The sequence below is a fragment of the Xenopus laevis genome, chromosome 6S (genome assembly GCF_017654675.1).
Source record: "Xenopus laevis strain J_2021 chromosome 6S, Xenopus_laevis_v10.1, whole genome shotgun sequence".
NCBI lineage: Eukaryota > Metazoa > Chordata > Amphibia > Anura > Pipidae > Xenopus > Xenopus laevis.
In genome coordinates, this window is record NC_054382.1 from 3,555,676 (window position 1) to 3,574,609 (window position 18,934).

Below are 18,934 nucleotides of genomic sequence, written 5' to 3' on the forward strand. Positions count from 1 at the left end.
GAAGGATGGCCGGGACCTAAGCTTACCATGGAAAGAAGGCTGGCTCCCAAACTTCTGAAGAAAAGGAGGAACACTCCTGACCTCACCATGAGGAGGAGACTGGTCACTAAACACATCAAGGCTGACTTCCAAACACATCATGGAAAGGAAGCCAACATTCAATATATCCAAGAAAGATGGCTGACTAATTAACACATTAAGGAGTGGAAGATGGGGACTGTCTCCTGAACTTTCCATGGAGAGGAGGCTGATCCCAAAACACCTCAAGTAAGGAAGCTGACACCCAGCTATATCAAAGAGAGGTGCTGACTCCCAAAGACATCAAAGAGAGGAGGCTAGACCCCAAACACATCGAGAATAGTAGGTTTGCTCCCTAGTACTCCAGATTAAAATTATTTGGCTGTCTGCACAAAAATCTGTTGTGCAGACTTTTTAAAAATGAAATACTTTGTGCAGAGATGCGAGTGGGGCAGAATAAGTTCATAATTATGTGTTTTCACATAAAAGTCTATGTGTGCACCACAATTCTGTATCCCTACATGGTTCACATACCAGAGGCATGCAGAAATAATTCTATTATGCAAGGCTTAACGTCTACTCACCATTGTAAGTAACTCCTGAAGAAGGGGCTTGGTGGGCTGGCTTCGGCTTTTCAGAACCTCATAGAGATGGGAATAACCAATCCGCTCTTTGAACACTTCCTGATAGGAGGAAAAACAGTATGTGCTCTGATGATAAAAGGCTTAGTATGGCATACATATAGTATAAGAAGCTCTAAGAAAAAATATGGCTTGGTTGCATGGCACAGCTTATACTGAAACGAGAACCAGACATTTCTTTTACAAACGGTTTTCACACAGTTTGATGTAGTTCTATATACTAAACTGGATACTGGTAGAGGTGCATGCTATAGAAGTTATACAATGTGCCACCTTTGTAAATCCTCTCAAGTCAAACCCTCTGGAACATGAATATCTCATCTTGTACCCAAGCCAGGAAAGTAAAGATCAGGCCACACTTACCTTAGCTGCAGGGGAATTTCTCATGATGGAAGTCAGAACGCCAATGGCATTTATAGTAATGGAGTCTGAATCGCTATCAAGAACCTAAACAAAAGGTAAAAGTACATTGAACTAAAAGGTCTTAAAGGAGACCTAAACCCCTAAACCTGCAGCTGGGGGCTCCTGTTCACCCTCCTCCACTGGTCCCTCCCTGCATGGTGTTGCACTGGAATGGGTCTCCCCTCTGTCAACACTGACCTGTATATGCAGAACGGGGGGAGAGTCATGTTCGCTAGTTTCTGTATTTTCTGGATATTCTTCTTTCTTTTGGGTATTTTACGGAGCTCTCCAGCTCCAGCTGCGCATCTGCCAAAAGCGAATGTAACGGCGCTTACTTGTGGAAGATGCTGAGGCTGGGAACATGGCTCCTCTGTGCTGCGCTGTTCTGCGTATACAGGTCAGTGTCTCTATAGGGGAGACCCATTCCAGTGCAACAACATGCTGGGAGGAAGCAGGGAGAGGGGCGAACGGGGGGCCCCAGCTGCAGAGGGTGTAGTTCTCCTTTAAGGTTCTAGATCAGAGCTCCTCAAACACAAGCCACAACAACCCAGAACGGTGCGGTATTCAAGGATATTTCTGTCTGATCTTGACTGAGCGGGAGACACAACTTATCGTTGTCACCAGGTTGGTAAACCCTTCTACTGCCAGCATGTTACATGGGCATGTAGTGGAAAAGTGACACTCTTTCAAGCAGGGGGTCCCCAAACTTTTTTACCCAGGAGCAATATTCAGATGTAAAAAGAGTTTGGGAGCAACACATGCATGAAAAATGTTCATGGGGATGCCAAATAATGGCTGTGATTGGCTAGCCTCTTATGTGGACTGGCAGCCTACAGGACGGTCTGTTTGGCAGTACACCTGGTTTTTATACAACCAAAACTTGCCTCTAAGCCTGGAATTCAAAAATAAGCTCCTGCTGTGAGGCCACGGGGAGCAACAGCCAAAGGGTCAGTGAGCAACATGTTACTCATGAGCCACTAGTTGGGGATCACTGGCTTACAGAATCAAGCTCAAATTAACCAGCACTGTTAAGGGAACCTGAGGAGAGAGGAGTTTTGCTCTAGGAGCCTTCCACCAATTACCACCAGAACATACCTCAGCCACCAACAGAAAGCCCCACCACCATTACATCCTGCACTATGTTCAATCACTGTCCAGCAAGGAGAGGAAAGGAAGTATATAGGGATCCTAGCCCTTTATGTAAGTTACATTGTCAGCATAGTAGAGATCATCATCATCACTGAGAAGAGTGTAAGAACAATATGTAACATTGATGCTGTAAAGTACAAGTGAGTAAGTTCTTTTTCTTGCCAAGGAACCAAACTGCACTGTTATTCTATATAAGTCTGTTGTAATGATGGGAAGAAAACATCATTGCTTGACTGCAATTCCTGCACCTCACGCTTGCTTTGGGCAATATAGATGGGAACAGAAGCAGAACTGTATATACATGTTCTAGCAATAAGCAGTTAGCTCATACTGGAAAAACATGAGAGTAAAACAAATCTTTATCATATATTGTATGTTGCCAAAAACAGGATTTGACATTTTAAATACAAAAATTCCCATGGAGCTTTGATTCTACTGGTATTTGTCTATCCACATTTTGGAACAGACATGCAATGCATTCAGCTGCACTAACATGAGTGATACTCAGAGTTCCCTGTATAACTCAGCCTGCAGCCTTGTGCCTTTATATGGTCACAGAACAACCCCTCAGTGACTTCTAATATCCTTATCATTTACAGTAGGGGGTACATTATCCCTTATAATACATGAGTGATACTCAGAGTTCCCTGTATAACTCAGCCTGCAGCCTTGTGCCTTTATATGGTCACAGAACAACCCCTCAGTGACTTCTAATATCCTTATCATTTACAGTAGGGGGTACATTATCCCTTATAATACATGAGTGATACTCAGAGTTCCCTGTATAACTCAGCCTGCAGCCTTGTGCCTTTATATGGTCACAGAACAACCCCTCAGTGACTTCTAATATCCTTATCATTTACAGTAGGGGGTACATTATCCCTTATAATACATGAGTGATACTCAGAGTTCCCTGTATAACTCAGCCTGCAGCCTTGTGCCTTTACCGTATATAAGCCGAGTTTTTCAGCATCCAAAATGTACTGAAAAAGTCTACCTCGGCTTATACTCGGGTCAGTGGGCAGTAGCCGAGATTGCAGTCACTTTTAATCATTCCTATACCAACTGTTGACTTGGGGAGAGACTGCAATATCCCACAATGCCTTCTGTTGGTTTTATGAAAGAATAAAAGTGCGCCCTCTGTTGGTTATATCAAAGAATAACAGTAACTGCAATATCACACAGCGCCATCTGTTGGTTATATCAAAGAATAACAGTGACTGCAATATCACACAGTGCCCTCTGTTGGTTATATGAAAGATTAACAGTGATGGCAATATCACACAGCACTCTCTGCACAATTTTCTGTCACCATCAACTTTGCAAAGAAGTCCGGTTGATCGCGGGGGGAGTCTCTTTGGCGGAAGGTGCGCTGCTGGGAGACAGGGTTGTAGTTGTGTCTAGGCTTATACTAGAGTCAATAAGTTTTCCCAGTTTTCTAAGGTAAAATTAGGTACCTCGGCTTATACTCGGATCGGCTTATACTCTAGTATATACGGTATATGGTGACAGAACAACCCCTCAGTGACTTCTAATATCCTTATCATTTACAGTAGGGGGTACATTATCCCTTATAATACACGAGTGATACTCAGAGTTCCCTGTATAACTCAGCCTGCAGCCTTGTGCCTTTATATGGTCACAGAACAACCCCTCAGTGACTTCTAATATCCTTATCATTTACAGTAGGGGGTACATTATCCCTTATAATACATGAGTGATACTCAGAGTTCCCTGTATAACTCAGCCTGCAGCCTTGTGCCTTTATATGGTCACAGAACAACCCCTCAGTGACTTCTAATATCCTTATCATTTACAGTAGGGGGTACATTATCCCTTATAATACATGAGAGATACTCAGAGTTCCCTGTATAACTCAGCCTGCAGCCTTGTGCCTTTATATGGTCACAGAACAACCCCTCAGTGACTTCTAATATCCTTATCATTTACAGTAGGGGGTACATTATCCCTTATAATACATGAGTGATACTCAGAGTTCCCTGTATAACTCAGCCTGCAGCCTTGTGCCTTTATATGGTCACAGAACCCTTCTAATATCCCGATGGAAAACATACTAATGGTCTTGAGAAGTTTATTTTTATAGATTGAGCAGCGACTCCATTGGAGCACAAAGTAAATTAAAGAGAAAGGAAGTAGAATAAATCTATTCTCTCCTTTGTGTACCTGCCTGTAGGAGAGGGAAGGGTGTGTGTGGGTACAAGTGCTAGAAGGATAACTTTGCAGCTCATTCATCTCCAGTGGCACAGAGAGGATTTGCTCAGTACCATGTTTAGTTTATCAGAAGCCTCTCTGCTTATCTGTGCTGCCATCTCCCAGCCTATAAAGTACTTGTTAGCAGGATTAATGGCTCTGCTCCTCTCCCCGAGTCTCACCAGTTGTTTGGTTCCATGGGAGATGCTGGCAGATAAGGGACACCTGCTCTGCATATTTATTAGGGATTTTGTGCAGATGGTAAAACTAAGCAGAGAGACCAATTTGCTCCGGATACTGAACTAGTAGCTCCACAAGCCAAAGGGCTGTCATCTCCTATGTAACACTACACTAAATGTTCTGCTACTGTCCATACTGTTAACAAAAGAATCCACTGAACCAACTATTTATCCCTATTGCCATCACCATGCCAACTATATATTTGATATAATTAATGCCATAACTCTGTACCACCTATAAATACCCCACTCTCATCACCCTGTGCCACCAATATATCCCATAATATCATCACTGTCCAACTATATATTCCATCACACTGTACCCACTATATATCCCAGAGGTGTATTCTAGTAATAAGGGATATAGTTCTGCTCACCAGCCCTAATTCACCTTTAGCAGTTAACAGTTTTGCTTCTTAGTGTTTTAATTAACTCCTTTGGGTTCTAATTATATAGGATTGGGGACCACAAGGAAAGGAGGATTCTGTGAATCTATTTTCTATGAACCTGCCCACAATGTTACCCAGGTCAAAACATGATGAGATGTTCTAGTTGTATGTATATAGATATATATACGGTGCAACATTCACACTTCCAACCAGATTTTGATCCAATATTACAAATCTACAGGATTATGTGATAGGAACACCATAATATGGAATACCCCAAAATGCCGAAATCTGTTTCAAATCAAGCTTGAAGGGTAATTTGCATGTGATGACTATCTTGCAATATTTCCACATTTGGAAATGTACTTTTAACGAGTGATCTTAATTTTTCCCCCAGAACATCATGGGAACAAGGGGAAGTAAAGTGAAGAAAATGAAAAGCATCACAGAAAGCACAAACAGAATAACCAGTGGTGTCAGCAGTGGGACAGGAGAGGACCCATGAAAGGTAAGCCTGCATTCAATGGACCTACGTCCCAAGTGCTTAATTAGCCCTGTACAGATTTGATTCTCTGCGATTCCTGCTTGTGGGCTGCTCTCTTTACCATGGTCTGGCTAGAAGGAGGAGCTTGAACCTGACACAGAGAGGCCCAGCTGTCACCTGACAATAGGAAAGAGAACAGCCTAGAACCAGGAAGTACAGAAAACAGTCATTCGTTCATCTTTAATACCCTGATATGATTAATAAAACATTAATACCAGTTAATATCCTGCTCCGTGCTACCCTAGGATAGGGAGTGGTCCATATCACTAACAGCATAACAATGAGTTGTTAAGTGGCAGAGGGGGTGAGAAGTTTAGATTATACCAGTGTTCATAAAACGGTATGTTTTAAATTTTATTTTGCGTCTGTAACTTCCCAGGCAGGAAGCTCAGTCTTGGAGGCCTTTCCAGCAACCACTGAAAAGCTGGGGAGGGTCTAATAACCTGTACTATGGTCCTACGGTAATAACACATCACCAACAGCTGTCGGAGCATGCTGGGACTTGTAGTGCTGCTGGAGCCCTGCAGGTAGCGCATCCCTTTTGTTTATGTTTAACTAACAAGCAGGAACCAGTGTAGGAAACCAGTCCAACCAGTTTATGATCAGGGTTATTAATAATGCAGGGAAGAGCCTGGCCCCAGGGGATCACATACTGTGCGTGCAAAGGATACGCCATAGGTATGATGGGATACAGCAACAAGTCTGCAGTACAGTTCCCCCCTCCATGGGAATGCTGGGAATTCAAGCCACCATGCAGCTGGTCATTCTCTGTTATCATATATAGTGAGACATTTGGGAGGTTAGAAAAAAAATTGAAGGTCTAATATTCAATCAAATAGTCCCGACCTGAAAATTCGAATCGAATTTGAATTTTCCCTCCGAAAAAAACGTGAATGTCAGAAAGGCATTTAACATATTCGAATGGTTCAACTGACTTCTGCTATTGACTGGTAAATAAACTAGGCAGGTTTTAGGTGGAGAATCTTCGAATTTGAACTGTTTCCGTGGTCGAGGTTTGATAAATCTCACATTCAAATTTACATTCGAACTAGGGGATTAAAATTTTAACGTGTCAATTTTGACACCAAAAAAATTTGAAAATTTGAATTCACTATTCGACCCTTAAAGGAGAAGGAAAGCTACCAAAGCAGTTGTGCAGAATGCTTTACCATACCTGAGTAACAGCTCTCTGTTTGTTTAGGATAGCAGCTGCCATATTAGCTTGGTGTGACATCACTTCCTGCCTGAGTCTCTCCCTGCTCACTCATAGCTCTGGCCTCAGATTACAGCAGAGATCGGAGAAGCAAACTGAGCATGCTCAAGCCCTAGCCCTGGAGGTTTAAGCTGAAAACAGGAAGTCTGATACAGAAGCCCATGAGTACACAATAGAAATAAAGAAATGTGGTGGTTCTGTTGACAGAGGACTCAGAGCAGCATTTCTTTGAGGGTTTACTGGTGTATTTATATAGACCTTTCGGATAAAGCTTACTTAGTTTTAACCTTTCCTTCTCCTTTAATAAATCTGCCCATTCGGGTGCATATTTGAACCTGGCGCCCTATATCCCTGACCTTTCCCCACGGACACCACTGGTTGTTACAAGAGAAACACAATAACAGAAATGATTGTTAAAGGGGAAGGAAGCCATTCAGCAGCCCATGGACAAGGACAGTGCAACAAGTGCTCTATACCTTTCTGATATCAAGCTCGGTGAGTAACTGAGTGGTTAGATCTCTCCCACTCTCCTCTGGGGCACGGCCCCTGCTCAGGTAAAGCTGTCAAAAACGAGGGTTAGAGAGGTTACATGAGGCAGGGGAGAGAGAGCGTGCACAGGGGGGGATGGCAGCAATAGCAAGACAGGCATTATCCACACAAAGTTACACACGGAAGCCCCTGCTACAGCTCAGCTGGACTGTGTGAGCCCAGGACTGAATGCAAACTGAATATTGACAGGCGTCCCTGTGGCCCAAGCAGCGAGGAAACGTTGGCCTACGTCAGAAATTAGCCTTGTATGATTCCCCAATGTCAATTTGCATTTAAACAGGTGCCATTGACTTTAATGAACTGTGTAGTCAAGATATGCACATCCTAAGCCTTGTTCCAAAAACAAATTCCTACAATAGTGCAGATTATTGGGCTCTAGGGAACACTGCCCCCAAACACAGTGCAGGAACTGACCTTGCTGTTTTGAATGAGCCGGATGATGTGTTCGAAGCAATTGTTGCTGAGGAATATCGCCTGCAAGACCGGCCGGTCGGCACAGTTCAGCATCTCAGGTATAGCTCCTACAAAAAAACAAACAAAGGGCAAGTATTAGCAGGGTTAAAGTGAAATCATACAGGTCATACTGGTCTGTACTGCGGGCAAACCACACATGTATCCAAAAGGATTTATAACCCTTTAAAATAAATGCATGTAAAATTGACGAGGGGGCTATTCTAAAAACTTTTGCAATTTACATTCATTTAATTTTTTCCCCCGAGATATTACGGGATACATGTTAATATGAATGAATTGTGTTATAACAGCGCCACCTGCTGGTCAGTTTCCCACCAGTCTGACCAGCAAGTAGTCAAGGAAGTTGTCAGGAGAAAGAAAGAGGCTGATGTTCTTCTGCTTAGGAAAGATGTGAGAAAGGTTTCTAATTGTTTTTCTAAGCAGAAGAACATCAGCCTCTTTCTTTCTCCTGACAACTTCCTTGACTACACTGCAAATAATTCACTCTACAATATAAAATGTCATTCCTGAACCAGCAAGTGTATTTAGTTGTAATATTGGTGTGTAGGTGCATCTCAGGTCATTTTGCCTGGTCATGTGATTTCAGAAAGAGCCAGCACTATAGGATGGAACTGCTTTCTGGCAGGCTGTTTCTCCTACTCAATGTAACTGAATGTGTCCCAATGGGACCTGGATTTTACTATTGAGTGCTGTTCTTAGATCTACCAGGCAGCTGTTATCTTGTGTTAGGGAGCTGCTATCTGGTTACCTTCCCATTGTTCTGTTGTTAGGCTGCTGGGGGGAAAGGGAGGGGGTGATATCACTTCAACTTGCAGTACAGCAGTAAAGAGTGACTGAAGTTTATCAGAGCACAAGTCACATGACTGGGGGCAGCTGGGAAACTGACAATATGTCTAGCCCCATGTCAGATTTCAAAATGAAATATAAAAAGGTATGTTTGCTCTTTTGAGAAACGGATTTCAGTGCAGAATTCTGCTGGAGCAGCACTATTAACTGATGCTTTTTGGGAAAAAAAACATTTTTTCACAAAAAAAGTATCCCTTTAAGAAAGACTGCAATATAAAGACTGAACTTCCAATCATGCAATAGCATGCAAATAATAATGAAGATACAAGGAGGGTACATACGCAACATGCCAATGCGCAAGGCTAACAGTCCTTCTTCCAAGTGTGGCTCAGACTTTCTCTCCAGGGAAGACAAAGGCCGGTCAGAGTTAAGAACCTTGAAATAAGTATCCAAGATATTCCGGATTTCCACCTGCCTTTCACTGGGGCTGCTGCCATGCAAGATGTGGATGATGGAAATCAGGCATTCCAATGCAAGCTGTAGAATCTGAGGGTTCCTCACATTGTGGCTCATGCACCAGTTCCACAGGACCAGCATGAGAGCTTCCACTGATCCCGATGTAATGAGGAGCAGAGCATTTTGCTGTAAGAAAAACACAGAAATCTGTTGCTGTTTTTATTTTCTAAAAAACTTGCACAAGGCTGTGATTTATACTCTTCGCTTTCCCCATCCACTTCCTTGACATCAGAGATGGGTTGATGTAAATAACTCATTGTGGGACTGTTGGGTTCAGGTTGGTTGAAAGTGGATTAGTATCAGCACAAGTTGAAGCATTTTCAACCTGAACTTGACTAGTCTGTACTTGTATAAAGGCTGGGGTTGTTTCCTAACTGACCATAGGAAAGAGAGCAGCCCAACAAATAAAGTACCTGGAAAAGTACTAAAGGGAATGGATTCCCTTATCTGGGGAGAGGTCTTTGCCAACAGAAATGGCTCCAGGATTCATCAGAGGTGGGTTTATACATTTAGCTACATGAGCAAGCCTGATGCACAGCTACTCCACAAGCCGTGTAGTGAAGAGAGATTCAGCTAACAACACCAACATCCTTGCTCATTCCCTACCTTAGATCCTGTAATAATGGCTCCGTACAGGTGGACAAGCCGCAGGATAACAGGCTCAGGCAGACTCTCTCCATCACGCAATGCTACTGCAAGAAAACGCGAGAACTTTAACTACCAAATGCAACTCCCAACAATCCCCTGTGTCTAATATGAGTGGAACATAGAGAATTATTACCCACAGATTGAGTGGAAGGTGATTGGTACATACACAATGAGAAACCAGAGATGGACCCTGCCCAGACAGAGGGAAGGTGAGGGGTACATACAGAATGAGAAACCAGAGATGGACCCTGCCCAGACAGAGGGAAGGTGAGGGGCACATATAGAATGAGAAACCAGAGATGGAGCCTGCCCAGACAGAGGGGAGGTGAGGGGTAGATACAGAATGAGAAACCACAGATGGTCCCTGCCCAGACAGAGGAAAGGTGAGGGGCACATACAGAATGAGAAACTACAGATGGATCCTGTCCAGACAGCAGGGCCGGACTGGGAGTTAAAAGCAGCCCTGGCAAAAACTGGGAAGCAGCCCACATGCATACATCTGCCTGGCAATAAACCTTATACATAAAGACTTTGCACTGTATAGTGTATGGTGCACAGTGAAGTACTCCTAATCTGCTGTGCTATACACTTGCTCACTTAAGCGTATAGCAAATATGTAACTGCTGTACAGCTCTTGGCAAAAATGTGGCGATCAAAATGCTTGTCACTGCAGGTGAAGCAACTTTTTTTCACTGAGAAGTTATTTCCAAGCAATTAATGCTGTGTTCACTGTTGCACGGCTTCTTGACAGCCCTCTGAGTATTAAAAATGCTACTTGTCCCATAGTCCTTAGACACTTGCAATAAAACTAACTCAGCTGACATTTAACAAATGTAGTGCAAGGTAAATATTATTTATTGCAGGAATTTCGTTTATTCATCCGAATAGAGAATGGATTTCTATTGGTGCTATTTCTCACAATGGCTGCCAAAGTTCACCATAAAGTAAAGGGACACAGTGCAAATTTCTCCAAAAACTGATAGAGCTTGGGATGATCTAAAATAGAAAGGAATGATGACTGTCTACTGCATTTTTGTAAACTATAATACCTTCACCACCTTCCTTCATACAGGGCCACATAGCCAGTAGACAACATTATTAAACTTGCAGAAGTGGCATATAAAGTGTAGTAAATAGAATCACAATATAGCGCCACTATTTGAATAAGGACTGTGGCCCTACAGGAATTACAATTTTGCTGAAATCTTATAGCTCAACACCACAGGCTAAAGGGCTGCAAATTTGCAATATCATACAGGCTTTTAAAAACTCTCAGATATCACAGCAATTAATGTAGAAATAATCACAAGTACCATAAAATTGTAAAGAATTACACAGGCTAAATCTTTTGCTAAGAGAAAATGCAGGGACATTTTTTACCTTTCCAGCTGCACATTGCTTGCTCTGTGCTGGCCCAGCCCCCTTTCTCGGCCGGCTCAGGGAAACTGTTACATTGTTTCAAATAGAGCCCCTACCCTGGAAGCAGCTCAGCTGAGCTGGAAACTGCTACATAAAAGCTTCGATTCCTAACTTCACCTGCCTGACCCAGCCTGAGACAAACTCGGCCTCCATGGTACGTGCAGCCAGCTTCCCACTGCTTCCCTCACTGCCAAATTCCCATACCCCTTTAGCCTGCCTTGCTTCTTTTTAAATGGTTACATAGTGAGTATAAGGTTGGGAGGGAGGACCGTAACGATAACGGATTGGGCCAGCAAAGAATTCCTCCACCTCCAGCAGCCCCTTTACAGAACAGAGACGACCCGTGCAGCCCATTTACCCTATAAGCAGAGAGGCCCTTCGGGCAATTTCCCGAACTCACAGATGGCCAGTCCGGGCCTGCCAGACAGAGGGAAGGTGAGTGGTACATACAGAATAAGAAACCACAGATGGACCCTGCCCAGACAGAGGGAAGGTGAGTGGTACATACAGAATGAGAAACTACAGATGGATCCTGTCCAGACAGAGGGGAAGGTGAGTGGTACATACAGAATGAGAAACTACAGATGGATCCTGTCCAGACAGAGGGGAAGGTGAGTGGTACATACAGAATGAGAAACCACAGATGGACCCTGCCCAGACAGAGGGGAAGGTGAGTGGTACATACAGAATGAGAAACTACAGATGGATCCTGTCCAGACAGAGGGAAGTTGAGTGGTACATACAGAATGAGAAACCACAGATGGATCCTGTCCAGACAGAGGAAAGGTGAGGGGCACATACAGAATGAGAAACCACAGATGGATCCTGTCCAGACAGAGGGAAGGTGAGGGGCACATACAGAATGAGAAACCACAGATGGATCCTGTCCAGACAGAGGGAAGGTGAGTGGTACATACAGAATGAGAAACCACAGATGGATCCTGTCCAGACAGAGGAAAGGTGAGGGGCACATACAGAATGAGAAACCACAGATGGATCCTGTCCAGACAGAGGGAAGGTGAGGGGCACATACAGAATGAGAAACCACAGATGGATCCTGTCCAGACAGAGGGAAGTTGAGTGGTACATACAGAATGAGAAACTACAGATGGACCCTGCCCAGACAGAGGGGAAGGTGAGTGGTACATACAGAATAAGAAACCACAGATGGACCCTGCCCAGACAGAGGGGAAGGTGAGGGGTACATACAGAATGAGAAACCCCAGATGGACCCTGCCCAGACAGAGGGAAGGTGAGTGGTACATACAGAATGAGAAACTACAGATGGACCCTGCCCAGACAGAGGGGAAGGTGAGTGGTACATACAGAATGAGAAACTACAGATGGATCCTGTCCAGACAGAGGGAAGTTGAGTGGTACATACAGAATGAGAAACCACAGATGGAGCCTGCCCAGACAGAGGAAAGGTGAGGGGCACATACAGAATGAGGAACCACAGTTGGTTCCTGCTCAGACAGGACAAGGTAGAGTGCAGACAGGGTGTAAGTAGGAAGAACTATACTATAACAGTGCTGTAATGAATTCCCTGTGTCTCTTGTGTTTCTCAGACCCACTACCCAGACTGCCCCACAAACTGCATGTGGCCAAATCTTACTGTGAAAAAAGGTGCAGAACTCGTCAGGTAAAGCGGCAGGTGAGAACTTGTATTTGCTCTTCTCTTTTGCACTAACAATCTCCCTGTTAATAAAAAAAAGGCAACTTAGTGAAAAATATTTCTCCACTATTCATTCTATTCAAACTGCCATGTAAGTCCCTTTCTGTTCTCTACCCTCCTGGCTCTGAAACAATAAAGCAGACTAACATATCTGGAGAAGAACTAACGTCTGCTACATTGTTTCAAGAGTCAGAACCAGAGAGCTGAAATGGCCTGACAGAGGCTGCTCTCCATGGCAATGACATTTAAAGGATAAGTAAACCTTTAAAATAAGCGAATATAAAATGGATGAGGGGCTATTCTATGCACTTTTGTAATTTACCTTTATTATTTATTTTCTTTTTTTCCCCAAGATATTAAGGGATACATGTACTGTTAATATGAATGAATTTTGTTACAACAGCGCCACCTGCTGGTCAGTTTCCCACCAGTCTGACCAGCAAGTAGTCAAGGAAGTTGTCAGGAGAAAGAAAGAGGCTGATGTTCTTCTGCTTAGGAATAAAATTAGAAACCTTTCTCACATCTTTCCTAAGCAGAAGAACATCAGCCTCTTTCTTTCTCCTGACAACGTCAAAATCAATATTTATAAACAGATGCTGTTAGGAATTATGGGACAATGTATGTTATGGGCAGCTATGTATGGGAGGGAACTACCATATTGTTTCTATAGACAGTACAGTATGAGGGTGTAAACAGAGGTGCAACCCAGCTGGTATCTCACCCACCTTGCCAGTCATTTAGCAGCTAGTGCCAGGGTTGCTGTTACAAACTGACCAGCCTTCCTTCTAGGGATGCACTGAATCCAGGACTCGGTTCGGGATTCAGCCAGGATTCTGGCTTTTTCAGCAGGATTTGGCCGAACCGAATCCTAATTTGCATATGCAATTAGGGGCGGGAAGGGAAATCATGTGACTTTTTGTCACAAAACAAGGAAGTAAAAAATCTTCTCCCCTTCCCACCCCTAATGTGCATATGCAAATTAGGATTCGGTATTCGGCCGAATCTTTCGCAAAGGATTCGGGGGTTCGGCCGAATCCAAAATAGTGGATTCGGTGCATCCCTGCTTCCTTCCCTCCCAACCTCAAATTATGAACCCTAAACTGACTCACGCTCCATCCCCATCCCTGTCACCAACCTGGTCACCTGGTCCCCAGAGACCAATAACATTACCAAGAAAAGTGCCAGCCCTAGTTTAATATATATATATATATATGTGTGTGTGTCTAAGCAGATTTGCCCCATTACTTACCCTCCTCTCTGTCTTCTCCAGGTCTGATAAGGATCAAAGAGGCACTCACACAGATGTAATCCATAAATAGAGACTTTTTCATTTAGTGACTGCGACTCTGCCGTCTCCTCTGGGGATGGCTTCTTTAACTACAGACAATAAAAAAGTTTTATGGGATCTCTCTGTTCAGACTATGAGCAAACTTAGGGACTGTTCCTGCTGAATTGTGCTTAGTACAGGGAATACCTATGCTGCCATAGTTTTATGGGATCTCTCTGTACAGACTATGAGCAAACTAAGGGGCTGTTCCTGCTGAATTGTGCTTAGTACAGGGAATACCTATGCTGCCATAGTTTTATGGGATCTCTCTGTACAGACTATGAGCTATGAGACTATGAAGAGAGCCCTATGCTCACCTTTGTTACTGATGCTGTTAGGAGATGGATGACTTCACAGACAAAGATCGATGTCCTCTCTTTTTCCACATTCTCTAGGTTTCTGTATTAGAGAGACAAAGAGGATTTCTCACAGGGAAGAGTTCCACATTGATAACAGTGATAATGCCATATCAATTTAAAAAACACACAAAATAACAGTGTTTAAATTAGTTCCATTTACAACAAGTTCTTTAATGTAGTGCAGCCACTGGGACAGAATGTTCTGTTATACAGATAGCTAGAATCTCAGCTGCCATAAAGCAGGACAGGACTGCTGCTTACAATGGGGATCAGATAGGATCTGTGCAGCCACTGGGACAGAATGTTCTGTTATACAGATAGCTAGAATCTCAGCTGCCATAAAGCAGGACAGGACTGCTGCTTACAATGGGGATCAGATAGGATCTGTGCAGCCACTGGGACAGAATGCTCTGTTATACAGATAGCTAGAATCTCAGCTGCCATAAAGCAGGACAGGACTGCTGCTTACAATGGGGATCAGATAGGATCTGTGCAGCCACTGGGACAGAATGTTCTGTTATACAGATAGCTAGAATCTCAGCTGCCATAAAGCAGGACAGGACTGCTGCTTACAATGGGGATCAGATAGGATCTGTGCAGCCACTGGGACAGAATGTTCTGTTATACAGATAGCTAGAATCTCAGCTGCCATAAAGCAGGACAGGACTGCTGCTTACAATGGGGATCAGATAGGATCTGTGCAGCCACTGGGACAGAATGTTCTGTTATACAGATAGCTAGAATCTCAGCTGCCATAAAGCAGGACAGGACTGCTGCTTACAATGGGGATCAGATAGGATCTGTGCAGCCACTGGGACAGAATGTTCTGTTATACAGATAGCTAGAATCTCAGCTGCCATAAAGCAGGACAGGACTGCTGTTTCTTAAAAGAAAAAGAAAATCAGGCATAAATGTACTTACCCTATTGCAATTTGTAATTTTATCATAGACATTTTCAAATCATAGAGCTCAGGGCAGATTTTGTGTATTAATTGGAATGAATGTGCAGTACAATATTGCAGGTGCCGATGTGAATGAGACAAGAGGAGCCACTGGTCTTCACTTCTCAGCTGAACCCAGACTGTACCCCGTCCCAGCAAAAATCCCCCCTTTCTCTATTACTACAGGTTCCAGCCCCACCCCCACCACATTTGCATGAAGTCTTATTTTAATGTAGCAATTTAGCCTCTCATTATCTGGGCACTAATTGTAACACTTGGGGACTTTCCACCTTTGTCTGTTACAAACAGGGGGGACTCTTGCCTGGGCAATTCCCATAGAGAAACCACAGAAAGTCATAGATCATATACAATATGTCTGAATATCCAATGGCCACTTGTATCTAATCAGCCTCAGACAGTAAAGAAACGGCGCCCCGTGTGGCTCAATTCATATGAAAGTGGCAGAACACTTGCTCCACTGGTTTGTGTATTTCTTAAAGCCTTTAGATTTTTTACACCCTTTGGTGCCAGAATTGCTATTTCCCAGAACCCCCAAATCTCACTTGAATTCGTCCACCCTCAGCAGAAAAAAAAGGCATAACCATATAAAGAGGGCTGGTTACCATGGTAACTGAAAGGCCCTTTCTCTTGCTCCGAACACATCCACATAAAAATAAGTGAGAACACAGTACATCAAGATATAAGCTCGCCCAAGAGACTCTATTCCATTCTATTCTTTGTTTCTGAGTCTTTAGACAATGTAGCAATTGACAGTTCTCCTCCAAGTCTGTTGATCAGCACCTTATGCTACATTGTTTCAAAAGTCAGAACTGCCAGTTGCACAGAACTTTATAACCAGAGAGAATGAGGAATGAATGGATATCGGGAAGTTGCTAAGAATGACTCCTTTTCTCATTAGGCAACATTTTATTTTTGGGTTTATATACCCTTAAAGGATAAGTAAAACTTTTAAAAAAGGTGAATGTAAAATTGATGAGGGGGCTATTCTAAGCACTTTTAGAATTTACATTTATTATTTATTTATTTTTAATTGCAAGATATTAAGGGATACATGTACTGTTAATATGAATGAATTGTGTTACAACAGCGCCACCTGCTGGTCATTTTCCCACCAGTCTGACCAGCAAGTAGTCAAGGAAGTTGTCAGGAGAAAGAAAGAGACTGATGTTCTTCTGCTTAGGAAAGATGTAAGAAAGGTTTCTAATTGTTTTCCTAAGCAGAAGAACATCAGCCTCTTTCTTTCTCCTGACAACTTCCTTGACTACTTGCTGGTCAGACTGGTGGGAAAATGACCAGCAGGTGGCGCTGTTGTAACAAAATTCATTCATATTAACAGTACATGTATCCCTTAATATCTTGGGAAAAAAGAAAATAAATAATGAATATAAATTACAAAAGTGCTTAGAATAGCCCCCTCGTCAATTTTACATTCACTTATTTTTAATGCTTACTTATCCTTTAAAAGGAATGTTCATCTTTAAACACACAGTTCAGTTGGTTTCAGATTGTTCACCAGAAATCAAGTCTTTTTCCAATTACTTTCTATTTTCTATGTGTGAATGTTTTTCTAATATTGAAGTGTCAAATTTTCTTTTACACCTTCTAACTGGGGGGGGGGGTCGCCGACTAACGGTCCCTGCCAGAAGCACAGTAGGAGGGGGACAGCCAATCACAGCCCTGCAGTCACACAAGCACAGACAGGCTTCAGTTCCCTATCAGGTCCTGCTAGCTGCTGATTGGTTCCTGTCCTACAGTGCAGTGAGCTGAGTGCACAGCCTGGGAATTCAGGGAGCAGCAAGTGGAAGAGAAGGGAGGGATTATTAGGGTTTTTGCAGAAATATTCAATAAATCAGCCTGAAACTGAAATGGTTGCACAAGGGATGAGTGAGCAGAAATAGAACACAAAGAATTCAGGCTAAATACTAATATTGCAACAACCCAAATAAGGACAATAAATGTATTTCCCTGGGTGTAGAGAACATCCAATGTCTATGTGCTGCGCCTATAGCTGTACTTACAGTCTAACACAAACTGTCCTTGTCTGACCCAACATTTGCTTCTTACACAGAAACAATGATCAGCAAAAGGTCTCAGACAAGCACCAGTCCTGAGGGCACCCAGCATGGTTGCCAGTGTTGGGGGTCCCATTACCATGGTCCTATTTGGCAGAGCCACAGGAATGAGCAGATAATGCTGCTGCCAATAGTAGATCATTGTACATTATTATAATAATGTGAGTCTGGTGTCCGTGGAATGGAGGAATCCTGAGTGGGCAGTCTCAGTCTTGGGATGATAGTGAAGCCGATCTCTGTATTGGGGAAGATCGAGACTTTGGAGAGCAATGTGTATGTGTAGGAGGTTGGCCAGTGGGACTGCAGTAGATCAAATCACATGTTGCAATGGTGTTACATACAGCACCACATATATGTTAAGTAGCTAGAGCCAAGCAGCTACACAACCTACCTATCACCCATATAGCCAACTACTTATCACTCAAAGGCCTCCATTACAGCCAGCTCCCTAATCCTACCCCTCTATCCACAAAGAACCCCTCGACCCCTGAATGTGAAACGTTGTGCTGTTCCCTACATTGTGTTTGCCTGTAGGATCCCCCTGTACCATCAGTAGTTTTGCCAATGTCTATGAATTAATTGGATAAGACCATCTACACTGCATGTTCTCAGCTTATTAATAGTGGTGTCCTCTATTAGGGCCACTTCTGCGTATGTCATTGATGCAGAGAAACAGAGATCCATTCTGCCTCTTTATAACGTGCCTGGGGGGCCCCTCACTACACAAGGACGACACTTTGTTACCACAGAGAATCGCAGAGACAGGAGAAGAAGCGAATAAACAGAACAGAGGGCCCCGTTTATGGAGCTGGAGTTGTTTGCATTGGCGAAGAGGCACAGAGGGAGGATCAGCTCATAAACAGTAAGAGAGTCTTATATTATTATTATCTTATATTTATACATATATTTATACACTCTCAGAATGTCTGTTTAGCAGTAAAATAATCTCGACTGAGATAAGACAAGAGGGGATTTAACCTGCACGTGTGGCTAAATATAGTGAGTGGCCTCATTCCTTCCCCGGAGCAGCGGCACCGGCTGATACCACCACAACTGTGTGTTTATAACAAATGGGGATAATACAGGTTACTGGTACATATGGTATGGGGCCCATTCTGGGACAGATCCACAAATAAAGTGCTGGGGTTGGGTTAGGAACGACAATGAGTCCCCTCTGCCCTACAAACTGACAGTGTTAGAGGCATTTTACCTTCCTCTGTATTAACTAGAAGTCAATTAGGAACTGGCTCTGCAACCAGCTGGCCCGCACAATAGACATGCACCTAACATAGATTATACATCATTCCCGTCAGTCCCAGCAGAGCTTACAATCTAAGCTCC

General features: G+C 43.3%; 1 protein-coding gene across 5 annotated transcripts in view; it reads right to left on the reverse strand.

Annotated features, from left to right (window-relative positions):
• Nucleotides 1–18,934, reverse strand: part of nbeal2.S (neurobeachin like 2 S homeolog) — an 84,343-nt gene that overhangs the window by 32,356 nt on the left and 33,053 nt on the right. For 3 of the 5 annotated variants that reach the window (XM_041567319.1, XM_041567320.1, XM_041567316.1), the window contains exons 4-12: nucleotides 14,518–14,599; nucleotides 14,123–14,250; nucleotides 12,814–12,896; nucleotides 9,738–9,823; nucleotides 8,957–9,257; nucleotides 7,770–7,876; nucleotides 7,283–7,366; nucleotides 1,023–1,106; nucleotides 603–701 (exon numbers count right to left, since the gene is read on the reverse strand). In XM_041567319.1, the coding sequence (XP_041423253.1) occupies nucleotides 603–701; nucleotides 1,023–1,106; nucleotides 7,283–7,366; nucleotides 7,770–7,876; nucleotides 8,957–9,257; nucleotides 9,738–9,823; nucleotides 12,814–12,896; nucleotides 14,123–14,250; nucleotides 14,518–14,599 (1,054 nt within the window). The remainder of the gene's footprint in view (nucleotides 1–602; nucleotides 702–1,022; nucleotides 1,107–7,282; nucleotides 7,367–7,769; nucleotides 7,877–8,956; nucleotides 9,258–9,737; nucleotides 9,824–12,813; nucleotides 12,897–14,122; nucleotides 14,251–14,517; nucleotides 14,600–18,934) is intronic. The other 2 variants (XM_041567317.1, XM_041567318.1) reach the window with 2 other exon arrangements.